We start from the raw sequence: 19,075 nt of genomic DNA, 5'->3' as shown, positions 1-19,075 counted from the left end.
GTCTGTTTTACGAGGCTGGAGGCGCGGCTCCTGGAATGCGGTCATCACGTCTTCCGCAAACGAGCTTGACGTCGGCACAGGCGGGACATGATATCGAAACCAGCAGCGCAAACCACGCGCTCACGCCCACAAATCGCGAAGTCACAGCGGCATTTGAGTCGGATCTGCGGGGCTGCCAAAGCCAGTGCAGTTGCAGTCAAGCAGCAGTCCGCCTGCGCCTGCCGAGCTTTGGGCGCTGCGAGCCTCGAGATCTAGCCCTCGGGCACAGGCCACTCACTGCACGTTTTCAGCACTGCAATTGCAGAACTGAGCCTGGAAGAACTGCTGTTGCGACCCTTAGCGGCCTAATAATATGCTTACCATGGCGCTTGGACGGGATCTGGCAGACAGCGACAGGGCATGGATAGAGCATCTAGTGCCGGCTGCCCGCGGGCGCAGCTGAGACGAGAGTGAGTGCGCGATTAGTGCATGTCACACCAAGGTGGGAAGGTTCGACTAGGTCCGGGCTCATGAGCGACCGGTTGAGTACATGTACTGAGTGGGCGCCGCTCGTGTTTGGTTGCTGCTTGCTATTTAACACGACATCATTGTAGCCGTCAGATACGAAGCATCGCGATTGAACATCTCTGGTCGACATACCAATAGCATCATACGAAATCGTTGAGCCCCGGTCAGCAGCTTGCAGTAATTATTTGACCTTGTACCATCTCAATTTGGACGCATCCAGAAACCCGAACCTTCGACAGTCACAATAGATAAGACTCGGCTTTAATCATCTTGAAGAAGAACAGGGATTTGAGTGAGTATGATCACCTTCACTCTACAAGTACTGGTAATTAACATCAGGTGCAGTCCAGTCTTCGAACACAATACCGCAATCATGCGCACCACAATACTCCTCACAACTTTCCTTCTCTCCACAACAACACTCGCCGCACCAACACAGACACAAACACGCACCAACTGCCGCTGCGTCCTCGTCTCCGATGCCTTCAACCCCCTCGAAACCCCCTCAGCTGCACACTGGACACCCGCCAACTGGAAGCCCACAGACCCAACCCCCAGCGCCTCCCCTTACCACCAACAAAGCCTCGACAAATGCGCAAATCTCGGCCCAGAGCTAGAAAACTTCCGCCACGCAAAGCCTGACCTTTACGAATCTTACGTGCGCGACAAGCTCTCCTCGAAAACGCCTTACCCTAGCCATGATGAAGAGCAGAAACCCCTACCTACAGAAGTCCTCATGAACAAGGAGGCAAGACCGACATCTCGACCGAACGAGAGGATAGTGTGCTACTCAGAACCCGAGGCGTTCTCCGCGTACAGCGACTCGTGCCTTACGCTCTGGGCTCTACAGATCATTGTCGCCGTCACAATTCTGGCATGTGTCGCTGAGGGCATTCATCTGGGCATGCGGTGGTTCTCCGGCTCCTCGACAGATTCTGAAGAGGACCAGATTTCATCTAAAAAGGCACTACGACTCCCCGGCGCTGAACGACTACTCCTCGCAATCCCCGCCCAAGTGAGTGAGAAGGATGAGATTTTCAGCCCCGGTGCAGACAAGAAGATCAGGGCGTACGAGGCGACACGGTACTTTATTGTCAAGAGCTCGAGCGGGAGGAGGGAGTTCATTGCGTATGACAGTGAGGACGATGATGAGGCGAACAGGCCGGTGATGTGATTTTATTCACATGCGGCGCTTTTGTTTGTAGTTGATGCCTGAGCATGCGTTTTCAGCGATGCGAGAGGCAGTATATACAGTCCATATACCCTAATGATGTATGATACATGTTCAGATGCGGTCTCGAAGGATTGTATCCACTAGGAGATTTCAAGGGACGTCTTATCCTTGATCAATGGTGTCCGTCTTACTCCTTGTCTAATTCCTCCTTGCCATCTCTCTTCTTCTTCTTCTTCTTCTTCTTCTTCTTCTTCTTCTTCTTCTTCTTCTTCTTCTTCTTCTTCTTCTTCTTGCCAGTGCCATGAAAAGATGACACGAAGTAAAAGGGTATCGCAAACAAAACGTTGACGAAACGCTAATGGGGTATCGTAAAGCAAGACGTATATGTGCAATCAACGGTAAAGAAATGCGTGCTAACAAAGACAAAGCAAGTCGACATGAATTCCAGTCGAGATGATGTCGCGTGCGTGGGGAGGTGCAAGGGACGACGACTGGCCGAGGGTAGGTGCGTGGCTCCAGTGATATCAACAGCACAAGCATGACCTGCCTTACCTGTCCAGAAGGAAATGCAAAAAACATGGGCAAAGTGCTTGGGAAGAAAATAGTCCAGGCTTGTCGCTATGGATATCTAAATTAAACCGTCATTAGGTGGCCGGAGGCTGAAGTTGCAGCGGGTATATCGTGAGTATCGCAGGGGTATCTCTTTTTATCGCAGTGGGAGTCATCGCAGATGGGCTCCATGAGGTAGTCGCAAAAGGGTGTCGTTGCAGGGCAGGGCGAGAGTCCAGTTGGCGGTAGGCGTGTTGTCGCAGGGGTATCGAAGGGGTTGCCGCAAGTGGTCGGTCACCACAATCACACGATGTGATTCACATCAAACGGTTGATGTTGGTTCGGGTAGTCTAGATGAAAGTCGTGATTAGAGGTTCGTGTCGAACCGAGTGTATGGACATGATGTCGCATCGATCGAGACCAGAAGGCCAGTCATCGATGAAGCCGAGTTGGACAACTTGGAAGGAGGCAAGAAAGATGTAACGCCGTGAGCCGGAAGAACGCTGGAAGTACAGGAGTTGCTGAAACAAGATGTCGTGGCGTGGGGACGACAGAAGGTGGAGCCTTTGAGAGGCCCCGAGGGGAAGGCGCTATGCAAGATGTAAAGGTCGTAGACACATGAAGAGGTCGATAGAGATAGGTAGCAACGCATCATTTATATGATGGTGTGCCAGCCCTTCTCGTTCATAATGTCGATCCAGAAGGCATCGTTACCCTCGTCTGACTGTCGCCATGTCTCTTTGATCAATGTGATCAACCGACGAAGTGGCTTGCCAGGCAGGCGATGAGCATACACCTCCAGACGTCGGATGACCTTTTCTCTGACCTCAAGTACCTTCGAGTCATTGGCGTGCACGTCGAAGAAGTCGACCGACGAGACCAACTTGAGCTCGCAGGCAGCTACGGTGAGGACGAGTTGCTGGATGCAGAACGTACCCGAAGATGCTGGCAGAGACTCAATCATCTGCAGGATGTGCATGGCCAGAGAGTTGAGCCACAGCTTCATATCGGCATCTTCGTGTGGAGTCTCGAAACGGGGCATCGGGAAGTGGAAGTCGACGTTCTCGGACACAGGCAGCTTGTTGCTACCCAAGCGCTTGTATAGGATGGAAGGGAAGACGCGGTAAAGCTCAAGCAGGCCAGCGCAGCGATATACTTCGGCGAGGACAGTGAAGTGTTCCTTCGGGGTGCGGTCATCACCAGTGTCAGCAATCTCATCGACTGAGGGGTAGTCCACAGCCAGGAGGTCTTCTTCCAAGGACGTGGCGTTGAAGAGGTTCTCTTGACGACGAATGAGGTCCATGACCGAGTCCCTGTTGAGTGATCGCTCACTGCGCACAAGAAGGCCAACCTCAGCGAACAGAGCTTGGATCATTGGGGCAACGCCTGTCCAGGGATGAGGAACGATCTTACCGTCCGGACGTCGGCCTGCCGGGGTGCTCTTCTTCTTGTTGGAGACTACCCGAGGGCGCATACCTGACGGCCGCGAGAAGCTCATAGCGTCTTCTGTCACAAAGCCCATGACCATCTCCCAGTAGATAAGAGACTCCTCAAAGAACTGTGCTTCACGCTGCACCTCAACTTCCTGAGACCTATCCATCAGCTTGGGCAAGATGAGACCTCGAGCAGCAGCAAGGAATTCCGTCCCAAGAGCATTGCTATCGTGCCACGATGTGGTAAAACCAAGCATCATGATGCTGAGGAACGTCCTTGTACAGCTGATGTGGCCAGCTTGTGCCAACGGCAGTTCTTCCTGAAGTGCTGCAACAGCCTTGCGCTGGAGCTCATTGCCAATCGCCGCCATAGATGGAAATGTGTTGGCGAGGTGAGCTGCGGACATGGATTGAATGGCATAGCTGATCGAAGGTGAGTCTTGGTAGATCTTGCCAATTGTGGTCCTGAAAGGGTTGAGATGTGAATCGAAAGAAGAGAAGACGGCGCACACATCTTTGAAGTAATGCTGAATAAGAAGTAACTCCTGGTCGTCCGGCGACGAAGAATTTGGTGAGGGACTAGGAAGTCTGTAGAAACCAAGAAGCAACGACCGTGAGAGGCGGGGAGGACTGGCTTCCCGGCTGGACTCGCAAGTGGTCAGCACAAACGACTCTGTTGATGACTCGTTGTGCTTGAAAGAAGAAGGGTTTGCGTTGAAGTCGAAACCGCCAAAGCTACCGAAGTCGTCCATTACAGTGGAGTCAAGGTCAGTGTTATTGAATGGATCAAAGTGAGACTCCTCGTTAGGCAGTGGGATTGTGTCAACAAAACCATCAAGTATTACAGAATCCAAGACATTGATGTCATCCATTGGAAACGGCTCGAGGTATCGAGGAGAGTCCTCGTCCTCTTCGGAGGACTCCTGAGTGATGACCAGCTCCTCCAAGGACGGTGATGAGACCAGTGGTGGTGTTGATTGCTTGTCATTACCAGTCATCTCAACATCTGCACTCTTCCTGCCTGCAGGAAGTACAGCAGCAAGAGCTTCGATGCCATTGGCGACACTCTTTGGGAGCGAAGATCCTGTGGCCTTAAAAGTCTTGCGAACACCAGCTGATGCTGTCCTTGGTTTAGGAGGAGACGGTGTGAACTCTGTAGGCTGGAAGACCTCATATTTGGTGGACCACTTCAGGGTCTTCTCGTAACCAGGACAAGGGACGTTTCTCTTCTTGCATTGCAGGCACGATCCGGCGGTCTCATCACATTTGAGCTAGTGTAAGGTTAGAATGGTATTAGTTTAAAAGGTTGTTTGTGGGGACTTACTCGCTTCAGCTTGCAACGACCGCAGCCATTCCTGGATTTGGTCTTCTTTGTCTTCAGGTCCTGTGCAAGCGCCTTCTGTTGAGCCAAAGCGGGCATGTCTGCTAGTTGGCAAAGTGACAAGTTGGGCAATGTCGAAAGACGATGGTGTGATACCCCAGGATGGAAAGAAGATGCAAGAGGGGCACTTCGCCAATTAATGCGGGTGAAATTGCAATGATGACACAGCCGATAGGAACCGTTGCGTATCAAGGTAACAAGGGGTCAAGATAGAGCAGCTGATAAAATCACGTCGTGTGGTTGGGAATAGAGGTAACCCAGCCTAGATCGCCCGAACTCGGCTTTGAGGCGAGTACACTTGCCTGGTCTTGCGTCGCAGTTGCATCAGTGCGAGGCTGATTGGCCAGCCACAGTGTCGGATCCGACCATTTTTTTGACTGTAAACCTATCTATGGGAGGACGCCCGTTCACGCGGAAAACAGGACACGGTTTGGATAAAAAATTGCCTTCGATTGAGCGCAGTATCGTGAGTCGCATCTTGAAGATGTTCTTTGCGATGTTATCTTGTTGCATGAGGCGAATGTGAGATCAACGCCGCTTGTTATCCCTGAGCCGAATGGATGTGGGGAAGGTGGATTTAGTTACTACATCAGGATAGTACACTCCACATCATGCATCATATCGCTTCACGATATCAAGAACTACGATAAAGCCACGTCTGCAAGTGTGCGGCTACGACATCGTTAGGTATCCATGCAGGGCATCCAGACTTATCTTTATCTGCCTACCAGGAGTGTTCCAGAATGTATCAACACTAGAGTCGTTGAAGATACGGCTCACGAGGACAGTCCTGCGGTAAGGGACGGTGAGTGCACTATCCGTATCGTCCACCTGACACTGGCTGACGACAGCCCACGATGCGAGCTTCAGCTGTTGAGACTGCAGCTACCGTAGTTAAGGCGGCTCTGCTGCTTCCGTGATAGACTTCGGCAGATTAGCAGGCCTTGTCCATGCTATGACTTGCCAACTCGGCTAAAAGCACATTTGAGATGCGAGGAATGACCTCACGGAGACTTCGAGACGAGCCACAAGAGTTCATATTACGGCATAAAAATCTATTTCTTGCACCGATGAACGGGAGGGTCGTGTCTACCCCGCAGAAATGCGGAACGTTCGCATGGAGAATGCCAGGATATGCGTCGAAAATGCCGTAACTGCTGTGCGAAGAGTCTGGGGAAAAGATGGGGAAGATCCACTCCTTCGCCGTGTGTGCACCCGAAAGAACGCCATGGGTAATGCCAAGCTAAAGTCGTAACGTCTTGTCAGAGCCGCACGTCGGTAGGTCGGTGTCATCACCGAATATCGTGAACTCAGAACTTCTCCATCAAGTTCTTTCTGACTGTCCACATGCGCGCTCGCTTGCCGTAAATGTACATTGGAATCGAGAAGAGCATGCAGCCCAACTGGATGCCACCTGTTCAACGATCAGTCAATTGACATCCAATCTATCGCCGTTTGAGCATTTACCAACTGCCAGGAAAGTACTCTTAGGACCCTTGGCCTCAAGCCAGTGTGGGAAGAACAACGAGAAGATGAACCCGTGGAGAACGTCTGCATGTTGTTAGCGTTATCGTCGAGATTGTGATAGTGTCCAAATGCCAGCAAATGAGAGATGACTTACTCTTGCAGAAGTTCAGCGTCACCAGTGCTTCGCCCGCATATACGCGGTAAGAATCAACGACGAAAGTGATTGCGGTAGTGGAAGCAAGGCAGCATCCAAAGCTGATAACTCCAAAGAAGATTGTAGGAACGATCCAGAGATCCTTCTCTTCGGCGCTCCATCCAAAACCCATGAGGCCAATAACTGTGCTGATGGTGATCGGTATAGCCATGACCAGACGAAACTCAGGTTCGTATACGCCATCGTTTCGACGTGCCATGAACCTCACGATCAGATCGGATACCTTCCCTGCGACGGCTGTTCCCAGCACACCACCTACGAAAGGCGAGATGTATACAAGGCCGACTTGAAGCGCGGTGAAGTTGTACGACTCGCGATTCTGGTAGACATGCGCAACAGATTCCGATAAAACAATGAGCCAACCAACAGCAAGGGCGTATACTAGGGAGGACCAAAGAACGGCTGGATATGCAAAGAGGATGAACGGTCTGACCATGACTTTGACCCATTTGTCTTTGGCAAGACGTCCGTTCCAGGGCCTCAGAGACTGACGATATGTCTTTGCAGGGGCCGTGCGGTAATAGTCGGTGTAGTGTATGGAAAACTGCTCTGATATCTGATCGGCGTCCAGCGGCCTTCCAGGTTTTGCAGACGACAGACTCTGGGTGCCAGAAGTCTGGTCCTGCTTCTCAGGATCCGAGATCGTGCTTTCTGGCACATGCGGGAAGTAGTCATGTCGTGGAGTTTCTGGACACGAAGAGTGAATGCTAATAGGGGAGCGCGGTGTCTGTGGTACATCTGTATGCAGAGCAGGTGTATCGCGCCCCAAGTCATCTGCAAAACCAACATGTGCAGCTTTGTGGACCTTCTTCGGGTGTTCGAGGGGCGTCCCAGCTGGCGGAGTAGCCATTGTGGGGGCATTTACTGGCCCTGCCAGCTCATCTGTAGACTTCTTGTTGTGTCTTGTTGGTAGATGAAAATGTTTCTGTCTCTTTGGGCTGTGACTGCGGCTGCGCGCATGGCTACGGCCTCTCGCCCTAGGTGTGCGATCCCAGAAGGTTTCGGGTACGAAGAAAAAAATGAGGAAGAAAGAAAATCCAACCACGATTGCAACGATCCAGAACACCCATCGCCATCCTAAACTTTGTACAATCGCCGCGCTGACTAGGGGGATCAAATTCTTCCCACCCAGCAACAATAACGTGTACATGCCTAGACGGTAGGCTCGTTCGTGGAGGAAGAAGATCTCAGCGATTGTGGCACTTGGGAGGCATTCAACTGGGGAGACAGCGAACCCTTGAACGATCCGTGCAATGACCAACGACGCGTAGTTTGGTGAGAGGGCACACCATACTGCCGAGAGTGTGAACAAAACAATGGCAACCAAGTACACGGGTCTCTTCCCGTACAAGATGGCAGTGGGTGACGCAAGAACGCTCCCAAGACCCAGGCCCAGCATGTAGAGACCGGTTGTCAAAGCCACCTGCGAGAGACCTACACCGTATGTTTCTGCAACGTCGTTGAAACCTGCCGCCAACACAGGTGTCATGCCTCCACCGAGCATGCAGTAGAAACCGAGTGATATCAGTGCAGCATCTCGTCGCAGTTGCTTCCAGTTGAGCGGGTCGTTTGCCGATTCCTCTGGCTGAGGCTCCAGTATAAATTTCCCGTCCTTTGTACGCTTCTTCTCTGGTTGCCGTGATCGTGACGAGTGGCGGGAGCCACGGGAAGCGCTCCGAGAGGGGCCGTACGCTGATGGAAGGGAAGAAGTCGACGTTCTTGCGTGCGCATGCTGTAGACCGAGCGGTTCGTTGCGGTTGTGCGCCTTCGAGAGGAGAATGACAGATCCTGGAGGTTGTCAGTCTACCAAGTACGACCACGCCAACACGCTCAACTTACCAGGCACCTCATCAGTGAGAGGATCACTCAAGATTCCAAGGTTCCACTTCTTGGTTGGATTTGAGTTCTTCTCATTTTGAGGCAAGGATGTGGGTGCATCGCCGCTGCCTTCTACTGACGCAGGCTGCTTCCACAAGCCTCCCATTATTCCCATAATGTTGTGAGAATAATAAAGAATCTCGGAGGTATGCAAGCATGAACACAAACAGTGGCAGGAGATGGGTTGTTGAAGGAATGGCGCGGATCAACAGTGAATACGGTGGGTACACTATGTTTCGCTGCTACCCCATGGGACTGCTATACCACCATTCTGATCTAGCTCCACCATATTGCAGGTGCATGATAGGCAGGTGATAGAATATGGTATAGAGTGTGGAGCACCCTTGTCCTTGAGTCCTACACAAAAGCCAGTGTAAAGCGTGAAGCTGCGTGTGTGCTACAGACCGCTACAGATGACGCACGCCGAGGGCGGTGCACATGATCATGGGCTCCATCGCGCGCCCACGGGACAGCCCACAACAAGGAAAGAGCGACACCGCTACTCCCAATACTGCTGCTGTTGGACCCTTGAAGATCATTCACAATTGCCAAATGATACCGTTGCCGCAAGTCGCGGCTCTAAAACATCTTTCTCCTACAGACCTCACCGCCACTGAAATGCCCTCTCGTGAGCCTCGGCAAGCTGTCAAACCTTCGCCCATTGAAGACCTAGCTTCACGATGTTGCGAGCAAAATTTTCCTCCAAAGGTCCGACTGTTATTGATGGCCAGAATGTTATTGAGAGTCCGAATGTTATTGGGGGTGGGCCAGTGGCCTTGCTGTCGGTCTTGTCGACCTCGTAAAAGGAACAATGCGCATCAGGCTCCAATCCTCGCTGGGTGAAGCATCGAGCATTGTTCGAATCTACTCTCGGAGCAGTTCCGTCAAGGCCACCCTCTTGCGCATTTCTTGTTCTCTTAGGTCAGCGTCGTCTACACCTAGCAGATGCGCAATTATCGAGCGCTTTGCTGATTGACCATATTGCTAATGATCAACACAAGCATCTTATCGCGTCTTCACCTCGTATCTAAGTAAGTCGTTGAACACGAAAGAGCCGCAACTAGGCCACGCACGTGCGACAAGGCACCACCGTTTAGACTACCTTTCAAAAGACATCATATGGCTTGCATAACAAGACCCCATGCAACTGGACCTCGTCTCTCATACGATTCGAGCCTTGGCCTTCAGAAATAGTACATGAGTAGCCGAGGCAGCGCCACGTTAGATTTTCGCACGAGACATCGTGAACATGTCGGAGTCAAGCGTTGCAGCCTTGCAAAGCAATGGCCATCTCGCAGCGATAGATCTGAGTTTGGCCTAGTCCCACAGTTTCCACCTGCTCAAAATGGCTCTGGCGCCAAAATTGCATCAGATACGGGGGGCCTTGAGACGAGAACCATCCCCATCCACCTTATTGACTGAAGAGGAGCAACCACAGGCACAGCGATCAAAGGAATACAAACAGGTCAGAATCAACCACTGCGAACACACAACCGAGCCAAGATTCTATGCAAGCTGAATGGCAGTCTTTTGCAGTCTTGTGGCAAACGACATGTCTCTGAACGCTGACTGCCCCTGACTGAGCGGTACCTGCCAAGATGCTCGGTAAGCTTTCGGATACCACCCGAGGCTTCAGGTGCTCACTTTATCATCCATCGAACCAGATTTCAACATGGGCACTATGCCCGGTATGTACGAGATAGTAATCTCCATGCCGCCCACGATGTCTTCTGCAGCAAGCCACAGGCCCGCAACCCAGCCTTTAGCGCTTATAGCAGTTCCTGAATAGTCATTTGGAAGACTCGCGACTCTTGTCTAGGGACGATTTCCGGCGGACCCCCACTGGAGCCACTGAAGGATTTTCAAGAGCAAGGAGAGACGAAGAGCTGTGAAAGGTTTTCTTCTTTGAAGCTGGCAATCATACGATGTTTGAAGAATGCCACGCCGGCGGAATGTCTGACCGTCCGTCCCGGCACAGTCCTAGAGTAAGAGTATCCAACCTCTCATTTAGCCAGTTCTACTGTGAACCGAAATGACCCACCGTCCACTGAGAACCGCCCAGTAACCGGTCAATCAGCTTTGGAAAGGCGCCACGAGGATCATGGTGCGGAAGCCATCACCAAGCATAGCGCATCGCCTGGTTGCATGATTCTAGACGCTACACGACCCCGTTAATCCACATCCAGTTAGACTTGTAGGCTTTCCGCCAATGGACATCCTCTATCGTTTCTGTTCCTGCATACAGTGCCATCTAGGGTTGGCTCTGTAGGATGGCTTCATGCTAGCAAACGGCGTGAGTAAGCCCCGAGGTGTCATGCAGGTACAGCAACTGCCTGAAGACTAATATATCGCAATCTCCCGTTTCTTTTCATGTCCAACTTGTCCTACTCTTGGTCATTGTTCAGTCGCTCTCTCGAGTATCTACAGTAATAGCAAGCATTTGCTTGCGTCCTTTCGTTGAGTCCGCTCATCACGATCTTTACTGGCCTTTGGCCGTCCCGTCATTACGATACGTACAGTTGATATTCAAGTAATTCCGTAATCATGCGTTCCACGATCTCTACCGTCGCAACCATCGCCGCCGGCCTGCTGGCCTCGACTGCCTCTGCTAAGGGCAATGTTGCCATCTACTGGGGTCAGGGTGCCTACCAAAAGGAGCTCAGTGTAGTCTGCCAGGATCCTAGTGTAGACATTGTCAACATTGGATTCGTCAATGGCTTCCCCAAGAACCGCAACACGTACCCCGACACGAACTTCGGCAAGTACTTCGCTGCCTTGTTGGCCTTGTTCAAGCTAATGGCTCCTAGGAAACGCATGTGGGGATAAATTTTTCACGAACCCCGACGGCACAACAAGCAAACTCCTGGCCAGCTGCGACATCATCACACGTGGTATTCAGACTTGCAAGCAGAATGGCAAGAAGGTTCTTTTGTCTCTCGGCGGTGGATACCCTGCAGGTGAGCTGCCGCAATACCTTGTGTAGTACTATAACCACTGACACCTGCAGACTACTACTTGGACAACGTTGACGCATACAAGTGGCTTGCAGAGACCCTGGTGGGTTCCTTTGGTCCGAAGAACGCGAGCGCCTCATGGCCTCGTCCTTTCGGCGACTCTGCAGTGGATGGTTTCGACCTTGACATTGAGTCAACATCTGGCACTGGCAACTACAAGTGGCAGCTGTACGGCGACTTCGTCAACTACCTCAAGAAACTTCCGGGAGGTTCCAACATGTTGATCTCCGCCGCTCCTCAGTGCATCGTTCCTGACGCTCACCTCGACGACGCTATCTACCAAGCACCTTTCGATTACATCTTCACACAGTTCTACAACACCGACGAATGCTCTGCTAAGCTCGGCTACCAGCAGATCAACCAGGCTACCACCGGATTCACCTTCGATGACTGGGTTGATAGGCTCCAGGAGAGGTCGAAGAACAAAAACGTCAAGCTTTACCTGGGACTCTCTGCGGGTCCTAATGGAGCGAAGGAAGAGCACTACCTCAAGCCCGAGGAAGCAAATGCGCTGATTACCAAGTACCAGGACAGGGATCTGTGGGGTGGTGTTATGCTCTGGGAGGCGACTGTCTCTCAGAACAACACAGTCTACTGCAACAGCTACTCTCAGTGGATCAAGTCCAGTCTTGATGGCACTTTCAGTGCTAAGTATAAGCCCGCTGCATGCTCTACCTCGACCAGCTCCTCCACTCTTGTCTCATCGACCAGGACCAGCTCCACCATCAAGACCAGCTCCACCGTCTCATCGACCAAGATCAGCTCCTCGATCACTTCCAAGACGAGCTCTGCTGTCACCTCCAAGACGAGCTCTGCTGTCACCTCCAAGACGAGCTCTGCTGTCACCTCCAAGACGAGCTCTGCTATCACCTCCAAGACCAGCTCTATCGCTCCTTCAAACAAGAGCTCTTCGGTCGTTGTCAGCTCCACCCTCAAGTCTTCCAGCACGCCGGCAGCTTCGTCCAGCTACCCTGCATCCAGCTCCGTTGCATCCTCGAGCGTATACTACGCTTCAAGCTCTGTTGTTGTTATCTCCTCGTCCAGCGTCCACGTCTCTGCTTCCAGCTCTGTCTACGTTGCCAGCAGCTCGTCGGTTCCTGTCCACGGCAGCTCTTCTTCCGTAGAGTACTCTGACTACTTCTCCACTGCCCTCCCCACCGAGAGCTACAGCGCCAGCTCCACTTCCGTCGAGCCTAGCACCGTCTATCCTGAGGATGTCTCCTCCACAGTCGTTCACTCCAGCTACCCTGCAGATGTCACCAGCAGCGCCTCCAGCTATTACGAGACAAGCTCCACCCCGGTCGTCACCAGCTCCACATCCGACTACTACTCTGGTGCCTCAAGCTCTACCCCCGCCGCAGTGACCAGCTCTGCATCTGAGTACTACTCCGGTGCTTCCAGCTCCACATCTGCTGCTTCCGCATCTGAGTCCTCTGACCACTCTGTCTACCCCGTTTCGAGCAGCACTGCCGATTACAATGTTTCCAGCTCTACCACCCCTGCTGGCGCTTCCTCTACACCTTGCACTACATCGACTGAGCTCTACCCTGAGTCTTCGAAGACCCCTGAGGCTTCCTCTGCTTCTGAGTATCTCTCCTACACCGAGTCTTCTAAGGTTCCCGAGGCTTCGTCCAGCACTGTCAGCTACTCCGTTGAGTACCCCACTGAGTCTAATAAGACCCCTGAGGCCTCTACAAGTTACTCTGCCAGTTTGACCACTCCCGTCGGTGCCTCATCTACTCCTTGCACTACTTCGACCGAGCTGTACCCCGAATCCTCTAAGACTCCTGAGGCTCCGACCGCCACCGAGTACTCGTACTACTCTGAATCCTCCAAGGTCCCTGAGGTCTCCAGCAAGGCTTCTGAATACCCTGTCGAATACCCGACCAGCTACCCGATTGTCTCTATTAAGACTCCCGAGGCCTCCTCCGCTTCTGAGTACATTTTTTACTCTGAGTCTTCCCCGGTTCCCGCTGTCTCTTCCAAGACTTCTGAGTACCCAGTAGAATACCCAACCGCTTACCCGGTCACCTCTACCAGGACCCCTGAGGCTTCTGAGTATGAGATCAGCACTGCTACTCCCACAGTCACCAAGCCCGCTAAGAGCACCACCACTGTTGTCACGACAACCTACCTCGACACTTGCTCCACCGGCCTGACCACCAAGACCACCGTCATCACCAAGACTGTCTGCAACGCGTGCACCAAGCCCTCTGACAAGCCTGAGGCCGACTACCCTGAGGACTGGACCACCAGCGTCTACGTCTCCAAGACCCTCACTGTCACCATCACTAAGCCCAATCACCCGGCTACTGATGTTCCGGCTTACCCGACCATCGTCTTCGAGTACCCCACAGCTCCTAAGCCCTCTACTCCCGCTGCCGAATACCCCGTCGACAAGGAGGAAGTCCCCTCGCACGGAACTCCCGCTAAGTCCTCCTCCGTCCCCTACGAGGCCACAAAGCCCAGCACCAAGCCCGAGGTCCCCTCATACCCCGAGGTTCCCGTCGCTTCGTCCAAGGCCTCCTCGCCTGCGGCTTACCCTACCGTATCTGACATTGCTTCCAAGCCTTCCTACCCCGAGGACGCAACTGTCACGATCTCGCAATACCTCACCCTCACTAAGGTCGCCACTCCCGTCGCGTACGCTACGCCTGTCGTACACCAGGGCTACCCTGTCGGCAACGGCACTGTTCCTTCGGGCACTGGTGCTGTCAAGCCCTCTGCTACCGGTACTGGAAAGCCTGTCAAGCCTTCCAGCTACTCGCCCCCTGAGTTTGAGGGTGCGGCTAGCAAGCTCGGCATGGGTATGACTGGTGTCGTTGCCGCTGTTGCTTTCTTTATGTTGTAGATGGATTCATGTGTTGTGATGGGTTATGGGTGGCTGTTGCATAGATGGCAGGCAACGTTTTCGCTTCGTATATACCACGTTTTGAGTTTAGGTTGCTGTTCGAAAGGGCAGTGATATTTGGGCAGATGTATGAAAATCTTATGCGAAATGATATCTTTTTCATGTCAGTTTCTTAGCTGTCGCTCTTCTTGCATCCGGTTCGAGCCTGGTGGTTAGCCTTTTTGAACAGCAGCCATGCGCAGGAGTTCTGCATCCAGAACGCCTTGATATCCTCCACGGTCAACTATGATGAGCACTTGTCCTGATATTGTAATTTGCGCAGCTCATCTTGTTCGCGGCTGGGGAGATTTGAGCTGACATTCGCACAATCTTACGCTGAGAGGCTTACCCAAGCAGCAAGAGACGTGCTTTTGCGCGTGCTATTGAATATCATCTCCGCGCTATTGCACACTAAACCGTTTTCGCCTTATGTGTAGAGCTGTCAAAACGACACGGCGTGAGATAAGTTGTAATGGTGAGCCGTGGTTCAACAATGTAACGAACGCACTCTGACTCGGCTGTGACACCAGACGCAGCACTCGTGGCAGCATTGGGACCGTAGCCTCACGTAGCGGCCCGCTCCCGCGAAGCCAGAGGCAAAGGCAGCAATGCAGCTTGTGATTGGAAGAAGCTTGCGGCAAGGAAACGCAGGTCCATGACGGAACGCAAGCTTCACGCGGCCTGCAACGACTTCAGACGAGCTGCTGCTGTCTACAGAACGTTCCGGTTTACCTTGCTCGTCTTCATTATTGAACGCCCCCAATAAGATGACGCTGTGACGGAGCCGGACTCGTTCCTTCTGTTCCTGCTTTGGCCCGCCTCGCTTGTATGAACATGGGTTAGTAGATGCTGCACGATGAACTGGCACTCCGCGAGTAATCGTCACCTCGCCAGGTTGTCGTCAATTGCCAGATGCCAGTCGGCGCACCCGCTACGATGCCTTGATTCCGTCCGGGTCGACACAAGTCTGCTGCACGTGCGGTCCACAGCCTGTCTTTTGTCGCATTACCCGGCGAGTGTGAACCGGACGGTCCTTTCCACGGCACTGGATTCGACTTGGATTCGAACTACCACTTCCAACGGTCATGCACACTGCTTGAGCATGCATGTCCTAAGCGCAGACGCTCAGTTGCCCCTCTCTTCGTCCTCGACCACCTGTTGCTCGAGTTGCGCAGCGACTGAAGGCGCGCAGCTGTGCGCTGGGCTGGAAGCGCGCTCGATAGTCAATCAGGACGCGGTGACGTTGTTCAATCAGGACGACAGCATTGACGCTCTCGCGCGCACCTCCAGCGCATACGAGCTCTCTCGAATCGCACGAATCGCAGCCGTCGCTGCGTATTGGAGGTCTGGAGCATTAAGTGTCGGTGAGTGATGCGCTGTAAGTGAAGCTTTGAAGTCTACCAGCCACCTCCATCAGCCCCCCCCATTTCACACCTCCAACCCCCCCCCCATGCAGACGTCCCAGGCTCGACGGGCAGCAATGGCTCCACTGCAGCGCTCTCCACCTCACACCTCACTAACACGCTGCATCCCAGCCATTGCGACAATCGCTGCACATCCCGCTATAAGCAGAGCAACCAGTGCTGCTCTAACCACCTTCACCACGCCAGCCGCCGGGGACTCAGCTCGACCCGGCGGGTGCAATTGCGCCTGCGAGTCAAGCACTGCCCTCTGAGCAGGCTTTTAGAGCCATTGCCATTGCATCACTCTCACCAGCTTCACGTTGACGTCTGCCGGCCCGCCAGAGCTCGCCAACCTGCTGCCCTACTACGAACCACCCCATAACGAGACCACGACACACCACGACAGCGACGAACCCTATCAAACATCCTTACAGCTACGCCAGCAGCAGGCAGACGAATACTACCGCGCTCATCACAACCACTCGCGCGTCTCAAGCTCTTCTGGAAGCGCCGCCCACAGCTTGCGCCGCACGCCAAATTTCGAGCAGCACCAGCGTCTTGTACGTTTCTCTGACGGCTCTCGACCGGCACTTCGCCCTCGCGCAGCGTCCCAGTCACGCGATCCCACTCTTTTCGAGCCTCACCCAGCTCTACGCATCTCGCGGCGCACAGCGTCTGCCATTCGCTTTGTGCTCGAAGAGGCAATTCGTGCTCCGTACGCCTTCACGCCGGACACGGTAGAAGAGAACGCAGCCATGTCAGACGTCATGGCCAGCCGTCCTGCCAATGGTGGTGCGCGCACCACTGGAGGCCCAACACCTGTTACACAGGCTGATCGATCGAACATACGGACGCCGCAGATGATCATGAACGAGCGACGACAACGAGAAGCAGCGAGAAGGCAACAGTCCGAGGCGGAAGAGCAGCGAAAGGCCGACGAAGAACGCAGGAGAAGCGTCGAGAGAAGAGCACAAGCTGTTGCTGGCGTAGCTGGCACAAACCCCCTTACCGAGCCAGGGCAACAAAGACAACCCCAGCACGCTCCTTCGCGATCAGGCGACCAACACGTCCGATATCCATCCACCGGCGCACCCCGTCCTCCCGACGGCATGCTGCCACCATCAAGCCGCCCACAAGACGCCATGTCAGGCGCACAGCAACCACGCTCCAGAGCCAATTCGCAAGCACAACAGCAACCCCGTCCTGCACCGACTGCACCTGCATCCACTGGCGAAAGGCGGCAGCCTTCTGGTGATCGCACGCATGCAAGACGCCCAACAGGTTCCACTGGGTCTGCGCATGCTGGGCCGTCGACAGCGGCACCACCACGTCCAGCACCTCCACCAGACGCATCGCAGGCTCAAATTCGCGACTCCACGACATCAACTTTTCCCCATGCATTTGAACGTTGGGAGACCCTCTCTTCTCACTGGGAAGGCTTGACATCTTACTGGATACGAAGATTGGAACAGAACACCGATGAAGTTCACCGGGAGCCATTAGCACAGCAGATGTCACGACAAATCACGGATCTGTCAGCAGCCGGAGCCAATCTGTTCCATGCTGTTGTCGAACTTCAACGTCTCCGCGCATCGTCAGAACGCAAGTTCCAAAGATGGTTCTACGAGCACCGCCAAGATCAAGAGAAGGCTCAGGAGCGCGAAGCGTCTTTCGAAGCGACCCTCCAAGCTGAACGCGACGCAAGAATGCAAGCTGAAGCCGACATGGAGCGCATGGCCACCGAAAAGAAGAACGCTGAGCGTGCTGTCTCAGAGATGAAGCGAGAGTTGCAAATCTCAAAAGAGGAAGCACGACGCGCGTGGGAAGAGCTTGGAAGGCGAGAGCAAGAAGAGCGCGATCGCACCTTCTCCCTGCGCGAAGGTCAGCCCACGTTGGTCGGTGGAGTGCAGGTTGTACCCATGGCACAAGGCATGGGTGGCCCGGGAAGGTCTAGTGGAGGCGACACATATGCTGGCGCCCAAAGCAGCGGTGGCATTGAGCAGCACTACTCTTACGAAGAGGGCCAGTCTCCCACCGACACCGACCCGTTCACTGAACAGCGCCACGGCCATCGCGAGCAGGATATTGCAAACCTGTCTCAGGGTGCATACATACCCTCAGGTGCTACATCCTCCCAGGCCATGAGTTCAAGCCAGGCCACGGCTCACCCAATAGCACCTGGCCCTCTGGTGCAGTATCCCATGCCGAGCTCTCACGGCCAGCAAGCACCTGTGCAGCCAGCAACTTCGCACCCCGAAGCCTTCTACCAGCAGCCAGAATCCTATCTACATGAAGGCCGAACTAGCATGGCCGAAGACACTCAATCCTACGTCACATCTCAAGCAGACGAGACCTCAGAAGGCGACGAAGAATACGCCATCGACAGCAGCGGAAACTACATCCTGGACGACGCCGGCCACCGTGTTCCCTTCCGCTCTCTCCAATCTCCCATGTCTGATGAGTACGACGTGGGTGAAGACCGACGTAGGGAGCTAGAACACCTTCAACGCTATGGCTCTGCCGCCAACCCTCCCAGTCAGTACGCGACCACTGGCGCCGAGCAGGGCAGTCCGCATGGCCAGGGCTACGCAACGGCTGGGCGACCGGTCCCCGACTACAGCGGCGACGGATATGGAGATGAGTGGATCGGCATGAGGCATCACCACCCTACGAGACTGAGCGACGTACCTGAGGAAGACGAGAGGAGCAGAGCAAGTCCAACAAGCAGGGCAAGCGTAACAAGTCGGGGCCGGCTGTTCTAAATGCCTCTCCAACCTGATCGCTGATCAGGCATTCCATGCATCTGCCTGCACGCCTTGATACGTGTTCATCCGGCGTCCCTGTATCTTACCACTCGCATACTTCACCCCACACATCCTATCTGTATCCGCACGCGCATCTAATGTCTGCTCTTTGCGATCTGCTTTCACAATACCCTTCTCCGATACTCGTTCGAGCATTTACACACGTTTCTGTTTGACATTAGTGCAAGGCAACCCCTGTATTAGTACTGGTACTTCTCGGTTCATCTGAGAGCATGGTGTTTATAGGACGGTTTTCTGTGGGGGATGGGAAAGGTGGAGAGGTAATTTGAGATGAGTGTCAATATAATTGTATCGATGTTGCAGATTGAGTCTTGTGCCAGTTGCGACGTGATGTGGATGA

At 53.6% G+C, this 19,075-nt stretch overlaps 4 protein-coding genes across 4 annotated transcripts; 2 read left to right on the top strand and 2 right to left on the bottom strand.

Moving 5' to 3' along the window:
• Positions 1 to 880: 880 nt before the first annotated feature.
• Positions 881 to 1,681, top strand: BU25DRAFT_330095 (uncharacterized protein; the record flags this gene model as incomplete). Its single annotated transcript, XM_033702344.1, has 1 exon — positions 881 to 1,681. The coding sequence occupies one exon, from the start codon at positions 881 to 883 to the stop codon at positions 1,679 to 1,681; it is 801 nt and encodes a 266-aa protein (XP_033566844.1).
• A 1,204-nt stretch (positions 1,682 to 2,885) lies between these two features.
• Positions 2,886 to 5,083, bottom strand: BU25DRAFT_427516 (uncharacterized protein; the record flags this gene model as incomplete). Its single annotated transcript, XM_033708449.1, has 2 exons — positions 2,886 to 4,934; positions 4,988 to 5,083. The coding sequence occupies 2 exons, from the start codon at positions 5,081 to 5,083 to the stop codon at positions 2,886 to 2,888; spliced, it is 2,145 nt and encodes a 714-aa protein (XP_033566843.1).
• Positions 5,084 to 6,441: 1,358 nt separating this feature from the next.
• Positions 6,442 to 8,879, bottom strand: BU25DRAFT_79952 (MFS general substrate transporter). The gene is made up of 2 exons (XM_033712124.1): positions 8,565 to 8,879; positions 6,442 to 8,513 (listed from the first exon to the last, which is right to left on the bottom strand). Exons 1-2 carry the CDS (start codon positions 8,716 to 8,718, stop codon positions 6,547 to 6,549), a joined length of 2,121 nt encoding a protein of 706 aa, XP_033566842.1. The 5' UTR covers positions 8,719 to 8,879; the 3' UTR covers positions 6,442 to 6,546.
• A 6,466-nt stretch (positions 8,880 to 15,345) lies between these two features.
• BU25DRAFT_436413 (uncharacterized protein) lies at positions 15,346 to 19,031 on the top strand. Its single transcript, XM_033708946.1, has 2 exons — positions 15,346 to 15,851; positions 16,224 to 19,031. The coding sequence occupies exons 1-2, from the start codon at positions 15,364 to 15,366 to the stop codon at positions 18,670 to 18,672; spliced, it is 2,937 nt and encodes a 978-aa protein (XP_033566841.1). The 5' UTR covers positions 15,346 to 15,363; the 3' UTR covers positions 18,673 to 19,031.
• Positions 19,032 to 19,075: the final 44 nt, after the last annotated feature.

The sequence above is a fragment of the Macroventuria anomochaeta genome, assembly GCF_010093625.1.
Source record: "Macroventuria anomochaeta strain CBS 525.71 unplaced genomic scaffold BU25scaffold_2, whole genome shotgun sequence".
NCBI classification, from domain to species: domain Eukaryota; kingdom Fungi; phylum Ascomycota; class Dothideomycetes; order Pleosporales; family Didymellaceae; genus Macroventuria; species Macroventuria anomochaeta.
The sequence above is the reverse complement of the archived record's forward strand: the minus strand, read 5'-3'. Positions and strand labels throughout refer to the sequence as shown.

Coding starts and splice junctions, on each gene's coding strand:
- BU25DRAFT_79952 (XM_033712124.1), bottom strand. CDS start 8,718: ATGGGAATAATGGGAGGCTTGTGGAAGCAGCCTGCGTCAGTAGAAGGC. Junction 8,514..8,564: donor TCTCACTGATGAGGTGCCTG/GTAAGTTGAGCG, acceptor GACAACCTCCAG/GATCTGTCATTCTCCTCTCG.
- BU25DRAFT_436413 (XM_033708946.1), top strand. CDS start 15,364: ATGAACTGGCACTCCGCGAGTAATCGTCACCTCGCCAGGTTGTCGTCA. Junction 15,852..16,223: donor GCCGTCGCTGCGTATTGGAG/GTCTGGAGCATT, acceptor CACTCTCACCAG/CTTCACGTTGACGTCTGCCG.